The sequence below is a fragment of the Marmota monax genome, unplaced genomic scaffold (genome assembly GCF_021218885.2).
Source record: "Marmota monax isolate L192 unplaced genomic scaffold, Marmota_monax_Labrador192_F-V1.1 WCK01_AAM20220418_F8-fsc00001, whole genome shotgun sequence".
NCBI classification, from domain to species: domain Eukaryota; kingdom Metazoa; phylum Chordata; class Mammalia; order Rodentia; family Sciuridae; genus Marmota; species Marmota monax.
This window is the reverse complement of record NW_026693777.1, coordinates 18,115,887-18,129,326: the sequence shown is the minus strand read 5'-3', so window position 1 is coordinate 18,129,326 and position 13,440 is coordinate 18,115,887. Positions and strand designations below refer to the sequence as shown.

General features: G+C 39.3%; 1 protein-coding gene across 5 annotated transcripts in view; it reads left to right on the top strand.

The window, feature by feature from the left end:
• Positions 1-13,440, top strand: part of Rad51b (RAD51 paralog B) — a 573,606-nt gene that overhangs the window by 525,918 nt on the left and 34,248 nt on the right. For all 5 annotated transcript variants that reach the window (XR_009228352.1, XM_058584544.1, XM_046461479.2 and 2 more), the window contains exon 9: positions 1,916-2,019. Coding sequence is in view for 4 of the 5 variants with exons in the window: in XM_058584544.1 (XP_058440527.1) it covers positions 1,916-2,019 (104 nt within the window). In the remaining variant the exon portion in view is untranslated. The remainder of the gene's footprint in view (positions 1-1,915; positions 2,020-13,440) is intronic.

Genomic DNA, 13,440 nt, shown 5'->3' with positions numbered 1-13,440 from the left:
ATCAACACCTGGGCTCTTTACTAATGTACATATATTACCTTTACCTTCTTAGCCACTGAAGGCATTTGGTATTAGGGGGAAAAATCTGGTCTCCCAAGCTTCCTGAGGTCCACCACAGCTAAGAAGAGAGGGAGAAAAAGACAGGGCAGGAAAAGAAGTAATCAACATGTAAAAGGAGAAGCAGAGAAGGCTGGTAGAGTGAATGCTCTATCAGCTGCTGACAAGAGGTCAAGGAGGATGGGGACAAAGAAGTCAGGAGGTGACAGTGAACCATTCAGTGATAGACCTTAGAGAGGGAGGCAAATGATGAAGTGCCCAGAATGCATTGTTCAGGAGTAGACATTTTATCCTCAGGCATAGAGCATTACTTAGGATTTTAAATAGGGGAATGGGACAGATCAAATGTGAACCTTATTTGTGTTCACATTAATTTATGCATGTTTTGAATAGTGTCCATGATGATCCAAGGCTACCCCTTATTCTTTCCTATAGTAAATTCTCCTTCAAGCTAAAATCTCCATTTGTTGAGAAATGTTATTGATTTCCATCTTAATTATACCTGGACCTGCTTGAACTAGGAAAGATATATGTGACTGGTATTATCTAACCCAGGGGTTCTCAACCTAGTACTGTTCTATTTGGGGCTGGATAATTCTTTGTCATGGGACTTCCCAGGATGTTTAATGGCTTCAACAGTCTCTACCCTCTAGATGCCCGTAACACTCTCAATTAGACATTTCCAACAAAGTTGCCTCCAGCTAATAGCCACTGAATGGCATTTATCCACTGTAGCATTTGGACCCAGACAATTAAGGCCATGTGCAATTGACAGACTACCCTGAAGGATATCTGGCTTGGAAAAAGGACCAATTCCTATTCCATACTGAGGGGTACATATCAAATGATGCAAGCAGGGGATAAAAATGAGACACTAAGGCCTAGTTTTGTTTTAGATATTTCAGTGGACTTCAGTCTCTCTGCCTTAGTCTCCTTGCTGAAAAGAAATGCTATCTGGAAGATATGAGGCAGGAGAAATGTGCAACATCCATGGCCCCAGGCCAGGATTCCTGCCATGGCCCAAGGGCCAAAGAGGGCAAGAGAGTTCAGAGGAGACCTCAGGAAGCACCAGACATGATAGTGGAGGTTGGCTTCTCGTGGTGGGACTTGGAGAATTTCCCCTGTGGAAGAAGAAGATGGGAAAGAAGTGGAAATGGTTTTCTTCTTGTCATGTCAAGAGTAATCAGTGAAACTAGAGATGGAAGAGAGTCATTTAGTGCAAGTTGGAGTAAATGTGGAACTCAGATGAAGTTTACTTCAGATCCTCTCCCTAAAAGGAAAGTCTTAGAAGTTAAAAGCATGTTTCTCTTGGAATAGGGCTGTCTAAAATAGACTAGAAGTGAAATGTCAAGATCTTCCAGATTCCCCTTCTGGGTGTGTATATGTGTACAGTGGGTAGGAGGGCAAAGGAATTCTATGTGTATATGCTGCCATTTTTTTCTATTTGATAAGAAAAATTAAGTTAAGATTTTTATCAAGCTAAAAAAATTCTAACTATTAAATTAAGACTATTTCATACTGGCTCTTAATGCTTTTCTGCCATGAATGTTGGGGAGCTTGATTGATTATTAGCAATGGCTCCAAGCTTCTTTGCAATGCAACCTCATTGGCATATAACTGCTATTGTTTGGCCCAGTGGTTGTCACTTTCACAGAGGTTGAAGGAAACACATGCTGGTTTTTATTTTCAGTCTCAAGCTTCTTAACCCCGTCCTCCTGTTCTAATTTATTGACTTCTGTGGTTATGAACCAAGCCTCTGAGTACTATCTAAGCAACAAGTACTAATTGGACATTTTTTATGTAAAATACTATTTGAAGAAAGGGCATTCATAAGCATGGTTTTGCCATCTCATTTCAGGCTTTTCTGAATCCAGCTGTGTAATTGCAGCCCTAGGAAACACTTGGAGTCACAGTGTGAACACCAGGCTGATTCTCCAGTCCCTTGATTCAGAGAGAAGACAGGTGAGTTCTTTGTCAGTGTTATCTTCATTGTCAAGGTTAGAAAACAAGATGTACCGAGAAATCAGAGGATCTTCTGAAAGTGATGGCTACTTTGTCCATCCTGGGCCAACACTGGCAAGAGTGCATTGAGAAACCTTGCTTACTCATTGGTAGTTATAGTGAAGTGAGGGCAGTAGTCACATACTGGAAAACAATGTAAGAATAAATCACGGGAAGTTAGCATGTTCCCTGATATTTGCAATAACCAAGAACCACACCTCTAGATAATTTGTCTGTAAATTAAATATTGACTGTGTTTTTAGTGAGATTATCATATATGTGAGATGTGTGTGTGTGTGTGTGTATATGTGTATATATATATATATATATATATATATATATATATATATATATATATATATATATAAAGAGAGAGAGAGAGAGAACTTTAGCCCAAATAGATCCTGCTAAGTGAATGAACTTTTCCCCAGATCCTGGTACTTTTACATTACTACATAAGCCTGTAGTGTAAAGTACTGAATGGTGCCAGAGAGACCTTGGAAAGGATAATGACTTCCTCAGAGCTCCCTATTTACAGTTTCTATCCTGGCCCCAAGTAAGAATCCCCCACTTCCATCCAGAAAGCTATACTGTCTACCCCTTTTTCCATCTTCTCTCGTACTCCAGAGAAAGGAATACCATAGCCTGATGTTTTTCATAATCAGGAAATTCTTTTTCTAATGTCTTACCTTGACTTTATCCTGCTATGTCACCAGATTTAATCACAATCTCTTCTGTATGCAGAAAGAAAAAGGTTGTTTTGAATGGGGCAGAATTCAGAAGCCAGATTTGCCCAACTTGCTAAGTATATGGCAAATTCAGGTTATTAATTAAAGAGTATGAACTATTGCACTGGTGGTCCTTTCTGGACATGGGAGGTAGGGTGTTGTTGCCTTTACCTGCATTAGGTAAATTGGCTCTTTTTCAAGGAGACAGGAATTATGAAAAACAGACATGAGTCTTTGCCTGTTCCAGACATAACTTTATGAATGCCCTGGTTACAGAACAGAGGATTCTAGGTCTTCTTGGGATTGTGTAAATAACATTCCAGCTTGGTGACTAGGTCAGCCCTGTTCTGAGAAGATAGATGGACTTATTTCTGTTCAGGAAGCATTCTTATGTTCTCAGGCCCTGGCATGCTCATTACCTCAATGATACCTTTCCCCCAGTGATTCTGGTATCCTGGGCTCCATCACTTCTCTTCCTAGTGGAACATACCCAAAAATATTCCTGGAGAACCTAATGACCTTTGGTTTGTACCCTAGGTAGTAAATCATGATAAATAAACTTTGTTTGCAGCTATCAGAGATATCACTAAGAACTGTCAAGTATTTCTAAATTGTATTAGAGGAAGCAAAATTCCTTGTGAATCAGTGTTGATTCATTCATTTTCATGAATTTTTTACCCACTTCTTAAAAGCCTATAGTTTATGCCTGTGGGTTTGTTTGTTTATTTTTTCCTCCAAATCTGTTTTAGATTTTATTTGGCACTCTTTCTGTAATACACCCTGAATTTGTGATTTGGTCTCTTATATACAGTATCATGAATTCGAGGCTCCTAGACCCTAGTTTTACTAATTCCAGTTAGAATTTTCAAGTAGATAAAGAAGTTAGAGCCACATTTGTCGTTTCCTTATAATAACTAAAAAATCCAGTCCTTTACATTTTGTCAGTGTCAACAGGAAGTGGCTGGGAGGACAAATGCTATTATTTTGCATTTCTTTGGTAATGGGAGGATTTAGTTGGCTCTTTGCTCTTGGTTGATAAGGTCAAATGCAGGCCACTGGTCACAAGAAGAACTAGGGGCAAAGTGTGGCTGGATCAGTGACAGTCTATCAACTCATATCCTATTAGACGGGTCAGTGATGTTATCTTAATCTATGAAGGACAACTTGTACTATCATTACTAATCAATCAGAGGCAGACTTAAATGCCTTTGAATCATATTTTCAAACAATAATTAACAATTAATGTTAAATATTACCAGTGTAAAAATGACCAAAACAAGCAAAAGGACATACATTTAATTACACTATAGAAATAAGCATGCTTTGGGGAATGAGTTGTTCAATTTGTGACCCAATAACTAGAATGAAATTTGATGTAAAAAACATGTCTCTGCCTGATGGCCTTATCTTGCCTCAGCAGAGAGCAGGCTTAGTGATTCCGTGAGGCTTTCCTGTGGTCTTACTTCATGACCAAGTACTGAAGCCATGTGAAGATATTTCAGTGATATGTACACAAACAATACTTTAAAGCCAGGCTTTCAGGTAATAACACCAAAAAATATTTTCTTATGATTCTACTTACTTGGAAAGTGTGCCTGGTCATTATAGGACAGTCATACCTGTGGGACACCAGCACCTTGGAGAAGATATCAAGTATAATTTTCTGTTTGTTGGAGTTTTTTTAGTCCACAAGTAGAAGCTGCTACACCAAGGGATCAAGGTTATGGAATAAGGATTATGTTTCATCCCGTTTCTATGACATTGAGCTCTACACCAGGGCTCTTCAATGTGAGGCTTAGTCTGGAATCACAGGGCCTGGAAGGAGGTCAGGTCAAGCTGAACAATCTTCAATCTGATTAACCCAAGAGCTGAATTGAAGGGAAGGAGTCCTCCTGGCTGATTTTTTTCTTTACACCCTGGAAACTGTGTAAAATTATATAACTAAAAAGAAGTCTCCTTATCAGGTCACAAGCCAAGTTAATTCTCTTGTTTATCTGCTTCAGTATTTGGGAAAACCCTCTTGAGAAACTGGGAAGCATTTTCTTTTGGATTAATTTAGCCTTTTTTTCCATTGGACTTTCATTTACCATTGTCCTACTCTGCTTCAATCCTGCTCCACCCTTTCTGCAACATTTTTATTCTTATCAAAGACATGTCCTTAGAGTAGCATTAAAGTGGCCTCTACTAGTTTTGTTGTTGTTGTTGTTGTTGCAATTGTTTTAAATAATCAAAAATATATCTGGATCCATGATGTGCATGGCATGGGGATGCCAGGAAGGAGAAGACACAGTTCTGGCCCTCAAATTGCTTCCAGCGTAGGGACGAAGATGATACATATATACAGACTCGTGAACAACCAAATACAGTACAGGAGTTAAAGAACTTAAGGAATATTGAAATATAGTCACAAGGAAGCATTTTATTTTTTATCTAATGAATGGTTAAAAAAAGTACATACTTTGAATCCTAAGGAAGGTGAAACTATCAAAGATACCTTGAGTCTTTCTAGAAGATGGGACCTGAGTATCACCTTAAACCAAGGGAATCTCAAACCTCACTGCATTTCAGACTCATCACAGAAGCATTTATAAAATACTAATACCTGGGCACCACCCTGACCAATGAAATTTAAATTTCTGCCAGGGATGGGGTAGGAGCCCATGCATCAATGTTCATTTTATTTATAAGGCTAGCCTAAGTGATTGCAATGTGCAGCCAAGGTTGAGAACCCCTGCCTTAAATAATAGATGCCCGTAGTTCGTCAGAAAGGGGACATGCTGGGCAGGTGAATAGCCAAAAGAAAATTAGGAAAGTGGACACATCCTCAGGTGGCACAGGCTGGGTTTTACCTTGTAACCAGAGCAAAGGGTTCGAGCACTCATTCACTTGATAAAACTTTATTTAATCCTTTCTTGTCTGCTAGTTCTTGTATAAGATGCTAGAGAATCAAAGGACAAAGAAAGGTAGTTGATAACCTCTGGCTGTTCACAATCTACTTGGGGAAACATAAGCATGTGAACAGTATATGCTCTAAGAGTATCAAGAATTAAGCATAGAGGAGGTAGAGGGCCCTACTATTAAAGAAGGTTCTGGAGTGTTGAAAGAGGCAGCAGCATGGAAAGTGGATTGGCCAAGGCTTGCATTTGGGAAGCTCTCATTGAGCTAGGTACCTTGTGATGAGGGAGGGACTGGGAAAAGCTTATACTTGAAAGAATGATGCAAAACCCTGATGAAATATTCATAATATTTCTCATCAAAATCTCATGAAGTCTGTTCCTACAAACCACATAAGGGATTATATAAATTTTGAAGTACCCTAGAAGGAATAATGAAATAAATTAATCCTGACTAAGCCTCACACCCTCTTGATGAAATAAATATTATAACTCTCCTATTTCAACAAATTGGAAAGAGTTGACTTTTTCATATAGGAGGTTTATTTAAGTGGGTTTTATAATAATATTTTCATCTTCTATTTAGAAGGCACCCTGAAGCTAAAGAACGCTTGGGGGAAATCTGAGCTGTTGAAAGAAGTAGATACACCAGTAAATTACTGATAGGACCAACATTCTTCCTCCATCTCCTGATCCTTACTTGTATCCATGGGCTTTTGTTAAACTCTCAGGTTGTTTTGCATCTTGGAAATATTCAGTTTTTATTTTCTGGTGCTTTGATCCTCTTGGTGTCCATTTGGTATTTTCAAAGACTCAAACACCATCACTATGGATACTTTCCTGACACCCAGTGTTAATCAGCCCCTCTTCCTCAAGTTGCACCTGGTACTTGTCTTTATTCTTAAACATTTAAACCCTGAATTATCAGCCCCTTCAGGTCTATGACTGAATTTTTATTCGTGTACCCTCAGAAGTAAGGATAATGCTTAACACTTATATATTTGATATGCTTATTTGACAGAGAAAAAGAAAGAAATTCCTTGTATCTATATGTAAACCCAGTCTACTTTTCTTTCTTTATGTGTTGGAGGGGTGGTATTGAGGATTGAACTCTGGGGCACTCTACCACTGAGCTATATTCCCAGCTCCTCTTATGTTTTTTATTTTATAGTTGTAGATGGACAGCATATCTTTATTTGTTTAGTTCTTTATGCAGTGCTAAGGATTGAACCCAGTGCCTCACACATGCTAGGCAAGCGCTCTGCCACGGGGCTACAGCCCCAGCTTCTCTTTTATTTTTTTATTTTGAGATAGGGGCTTGCTAACTTGCTCAGGCTCATCTTAAATTTGTGATCCTTCAGCTTCCAGAGTTACTAGGATTACAGGTGTGTAGTCTTTTACACGCCTGACTGTTAACCCACCCTTGAGGAAGGACACATTGCTGATTTAGAATCAACTCTTACCCATAGGAATTGAGTTTTACAGTCTAATCTTCCCTGTAATGCATTAGTAATTGTCAGTAAAAGAGTTTAGCATAAAATCTTGACAATTACAAGCAGATATCTGTATAGAAATAGCATAAGAATACTGAATATAAGAATACGTTTATGCAGAACCAGTCTGCTGGGGGCTATGAGTGAATGGGAACCAGATTTTTTCACAAGAATCCTTTTCACAGGAATTCCTTTGTGTAAATGAGCCAGGGTCCTAAACATAGACTGAAGCCTAGGAGGGAGGGTTTCTGCATCCACTTTCAAAAATAGATGGCATGTGGACTTTGGCAGACAGGGCAGAAATCTTTGTTGCGATCTTCTAGAAGTCTTAACTTCCCCTTTCTGTGGTTGGGAAGGCTTAATGAATGACAGAATAATCAAAGAAAAAATGATTAAAATTTTCTCCCAGGTAAGCTGAAACGTAGATTTGGAGTGGAATACCAGGTTTATACCCGTGTTCACCCAAAGAGAGACACCACAGATGATGTTTTACCTGATATAAGCCACCCTGTATGTCTCCTTACTCCCAGGTTTCTCTAAAGAGGGATCAGGCTTAGTTGCCCTAACTCAGATATGAATCCCTTTTCCTAAGCAGAATGATTCCAAATTAACATGTACTCTTGTTTTCTCCTCCAGCTCATCTGCTGTTTTTAGTCAGGGAGACTTCTGTGTAGGTGTATGTGCACGCTCATGTGTGTGTGTGTGTGTGTGTGTGTGTGTGTGTGTGTGTGAGAGAGAGAGAGAGAGAGAGAGAGAGAGAGAAAGAGAGAGCGCACACCTGGATTCAGCCAAAGGTGAGTTTGGCTGTGTTGCAGAGATAGAAGAAAATCCTTTTTAAGAAGAAATATCTGTAGAAATAGCAAAGGGAACATAGAATCCCAGCCAAGTAAATTGCCTTGGGTATAAATATTTCTTCTTTTTCCAGATCTGCTTAAGTGCAGAATCAAAGCCTCTGCCACTCTCTTCCATCAGAAGTGTTCTAACAGGTGTTGAACAGATTGGGGAAAAGGTGATTTTGAAAGGATTCTTTTCTCAGGTCACCAGGCAAATGTATTGAAATCTGAGGAAATCCCACCAGACAAGCATGTAGCAACCACAAATGAATACAGTGAGTTGGTAACTCAGCAGAGCATAAGATGGGCTGCATCAGAAAAGGAACAACACTCCTGTTTCTATCTCTACATTTGAGACAAGAATATCTATATCTTTCCTACCACCTACAAATGAATTCAATGGGGCTCCCTTTTAAAAAAGTCCATGTGCCCATGAAATCATCATTTCTGAATGGGCTTTAGTAAAATTCAGTAAACAAGCAGATCATTTTTTAAAAAACTTTTTTGCAGTACTGGGAATTGAACTCAAGGCCTCATGAATACAAGGCAAATGCCCTACCACTGAGCTACATCCCTAGCCCAAGAGAGCTATTTCTTAAGAAAGGTGTTTTTGAAAATACATAGGTACAATTGCTCCCTTGCCTCAGCTGGGGGTCTCTCTTCTGATGCTTCAGCTGTGATAGAATATGTTCCTTCACCAGAGAGGAGTCAGTCTTTATTAGGAGAGTTTGATCCCTTGGGGACCAAGAAAAGTTTAAATAAAAATAAAAGCAAAATATTTTTATTGAGGGGTTATAAAATTAATGGTTACCAGGCTGGGGATATAGCGCAGTTGGTAGAGTGATTGCCTTGCATGCACAAGGTATGGGGTTCAATCCCCAGGACCACAAAAAAAAAAAAAAAAAAAAAACGTTGCCTCCATTTCAAAAAGGGGAAAAAAATAGACACTTTAACATCAAAAGGCAGGACAGATGGATCTGTGAATAAAGAACATATGGATTAATGTATTTAAAGTGAATATGTTTACTTTTATGGCAGACTTATTACATGTCCTTATTTCTGTCCTTAAGGATCATGATCTCTGACCATCAGGGATCAAATGGCAGGTCTACTCACAAGTGTTTGAAAAGTGATTTCCCCTGAAATGAGCCACTCATTTCACCATCTTAGTCATTCTCTTCCAGCTCTGATTAATTTTATTTTTACATACTGTTGGTTCTAAATCTCCTTATGCTATGATCCTCCCAGCTCTAACTTGCTAAGTAAACTAGGCCAAATACCTGCATGAGAGATTTTTAGAGAAATCTGAGCTGTTGAAAGAAGTAGAAGAGACACAGGGCTTTGGAACAAAATGGAGGACCCTATTTGTCTGGCTAAGAAATAAAAATGTTTGCAGTGGGAAACAGCTACAAGATCTCTTGAACAAGGCAGTGACCTGAGAGTCAAGGACAATGAAAAGTATTTGGCTCATTTGGGAATGACAGTTGGACAGGATGCTGTATTTTAGCCTTGATTCTTTAGCTATGAGTGGAAAGAAAATGGGGCAAGTTGTTGATTGGGAAAGTAAAAAGTGAAGAAGGGTTCAATAACTGCATAAACTATGGACCGACTTTTAAACAAATCAGCACTTTCACTACAATAAGAACATTTAGAATAACAGTATCCCATTTGAGATACCTCCTAGTGATCTCCTAACCCAGGGACTCTTATCTAAAGAGATCCCCGGTCCTGCCTCCAATGATGAATTCAGTAAGAGTGCGGCCAAGCCCAGAATCTGCAGTTTTTAGCACTTAGGGTGATTCTCATGTGGATGGTTGGTCCTTAGTCCTGTAATCTATTCTAACCCCTTCATTTTACAGATGGGGGTAAACAGTTGGGGTTAAATTATCTACTCAGGATCAGACAGTAAGTAGAAAAAATGGAATTGGAATTCAGTTCTCCCAGTTCCTAACCTGTTGCTATTTTCACTTTATCTGATGATAGTAGGAGCAATAGTAGGAAAACTCTGGGCAAAAAAAGTCTCCAAACCCAACCAAATTATTGGGTTTGCAGGTGATGTGATTTTTATATCCCCTAAGACTTTCAATAGCTCACAAAAAGATTCTGCAGAAATCTGCAGAAAAAATTTTTTTTAAAAAAAGTCCTATCTCACCCCAATTGCTATGTATTTCAAGATAAAAGTCAACTTAAAATTCTTGAGTCCATTCATGTGACTAAGTGACTTTTTCCAGGTTGAATTCACAATGAGCATAAACTTCCCAATCAAGTGACTTTTCTTATAGACAACATGGCTGCTGGTCTCCTACAAATGTCATTTGAGTTCATGGAGTAGCACCCTTAAACCCTGAGATTCCAATTGCCCATTTTAATAGGCTCAAGATATGCCATGATTCAGGAGAACCAGAGTTTTCTGGCCTTTTGTTTGTCTGATCTTCTTAGCATGGGAGAAACTTTGTGGTAATCACATTTTTGAGTCTCTGCATCTTTATTTGAAAAGGCAGAGCAAGACAGAGGAAAGGAGACAGGAGGCCACTTGTGTTCAACCCATTTCCTACTATCTCAGTGTCCATTGGTTAGTAGTGAAGAATATTTCCTGATACCAGTACTCCAGGCAATACAAATTTAGAGCCTTCTTTATTTTCTGGGGATGGAATGGAATTAGCCTTTATTAAGTGCTTACAGGGTGGCAGGTGAGACTTTCACAGGTATTGTTTCTGTTAATCCTTACAACACCCTTCCCAGACACCTTATCTTTATTTTTACAGATAGAGAAACCAGGCTGAAAGATTAAAAAAAAGAAAGAAAGAAAAAAAACTTGTTGTCAATAGTAGTATCAAGGTTTGCATCTAAGTTAGTATAGCTTCAGAGCCCAAGTTCTTTTTGCCATATACCATGTTCTCTAAGATGTAATGGGATTTTGTTTTTGTTCTTTTAATCTTTTTAAAAATAAAATGAGGTGCTAGAAAATGAAGTCTTAACGATTCTTTTGGCTTGATGGATGGTCCTTACTATCTTTCTCTCTGCCTTCTCCCCAAAGATGACTAGATCTAGAATGTCATTTAGCTTACCTGCAAAGCTTACTAAATTACATATGAAAATGGCATTCCCTACTGCAGGACAGGGACATGAAAGGAAGGAGACAATGAGCTGCTGCTTGTTTTTTCTTTGGTTCTTGGCTTTGTTTGACTTGGAAATACTCCTGTCATGTGACTGTGATCCAGAAATGCTCTTTGCTCTGTCTGTGTATGTGATTTGGTCACACATGGGGCCAAGGTAGGTCTGGCTTAGAGCACTGTGTTCTGGCTGTTGTTCTTGGGAAAGAATCCTGATGGTAAGGCAGTGCACAGCCTAGGACTGTGGTCTCTGCTTCTCTCCTGAGGGTGCTATGGCTGGGGGGTGCACAGCACAGTACAATACTGGTTTGCATTTCTAGTCCTTTCTCAAGATCATTGATGGGCAATGGGTAGAGTTGTGGGGCTTCAGGCCCTTCTAGCATCTTAATAGCTTATGAAGTTAGGGGCAGGGGACAGGGATGCAGACAAAGAATGGAAGTGTGAAAGAAAATGAATCAAATAAAAGTGTTCAATTTGAATTTGTGTAAGATCTATTATGTACCATGACATTTTATGATATGTTTTATATTGTCCAATGCATGATTGATTGTCAAATGCAATAGAAGTCATTGGGCTTTCCTGATTTCTCCTGGTCTAAATAATCTGAAGTTTTCACGTCCCATAGAGTTGACTTACTCCTTCTCCCCATTAACCTTCCTCCTACCCTTTTGCCTAGCTCCCTGTCCCCAGTGGTTCCTGGCAACTGCCTTCAAGTTAAAATGCTTGAAACAGAGGTTTTTCCACTTAGGGTCTTTTTCTAGAAGTTTCCCTTCTTGGCTTGGCAGAATGTTAGAGTTCTGGCATCTTGGACAAAGACCATGTGTGCTTTTGAGTCTTGGACTCCTGTTTTATTGTTACCTAAGGGACTATGATTTTGAGAACACCTTTGGAGAGCCAAGCTGCAGTGGTTGTACCCCACTGCTTATTTTCTCAATCCTCCTTTCAAAGTTGGCAATGAGAGATTGAGCTGGGATTATGATCCACACACACTCACCAAATTCTTCTCAGAGTGTCAAACTTCCAGAAAGAAACACATCTTTACAAACTAGAAACTTATAATCAAGGCGCCTGGTGTATCTGAGAATTGGGAACAATCCACCCAAAGCCCCCACAGCCCTGGCCCTCTGGTTGCTTTTCTTTGTCTACCAAGCATTTATTGAGAGTTTCCTTTGTGCCAATTACTCTGCCAAGTACTTTATGGGCACTTTCTTGTTCAAGCCTCACAAAAACTCTATGAGGTAGGTATTAATAGGTATGCTTTATAGATGACTACATTGAAGTTTATAGAGCTTTAAATTTTTGCTCTAAATCACATGACTTTTAAGGTAGCAAAGGCAGAATTTCCTTCTCCTTTGCCCCCATCCCCACCCCAGTCACATACATACACTCCCTATTCAACATTCCTGGGTTCTTAACTTTGATCTGACAAGAGTCCCATCTTAATATAAGGTTATTTATGCATGTGACTTGGAGATAATTTCTTCTTTTAAACTATGGGGTGGTAGGCTCCTAATATTAGGTAGAATGCTTCCTTCAACGAGTGGAATGCCCTGTTGTTCTGAGAACTGTTTCAATCTCTGTTAAATAATCATTAGTTATAACTGTAACTGTGTAGCTCTGTATGGCAACAGAACCTTCTCAAGAAAGAATGGGCTCCACAGAACTTGATCCCCCGACTCTTGCCATTCAGCTAGACATCCTGGCCCTTCCTCCCTCAGCTTCCAAGCTCTGGCCTTTCTAGTCAATGTCTTTTCATGTAATGGGTTTGGTTTCAGTGTTCTCCCATTTACTGTCAAAGAAGAGAGAATCTATGGAGTCTTGCTCACAGTGTGGCAGACCTATGCTTGTCTGTCCAGGTCTCCTCCAGTGAAAAGCAGCAGGGCCTAGGAAGTATCATGGTGTACCCCAGAGATATATCCCTTCCTTTGCGAATGATAGAGAATGACATATTAATAATATCTATGCCTTTACTTTTTCCTTGCCAATTCACTTTCCCACATAGCAACAAATATTGGAGTTTTCCTCTAAATCTTTTCTGAATTCTCTGTTCTCTGAAAGTACTACTCCAGTGCCCTAGTGAAGACTCAGTCAATGTCTAGTGAAATGGGAAAACTTCTGATAGTTCCATGTTCTTTTACTGGTTCTTCCTTAAAACAGAAAGGTTTATCAGGGTCAACATGGTCCCTAACCCTTCAACAGCTGTGCTTATGCCAAACTGTTCTCTCATATTTGTAGCTATTTATACAGTGTTTTTTCCAGACATACTGTCCTATATTGACCTGCGTTGGAATGTTAGGTTCTTCCTTTGATCTCTATTTTCT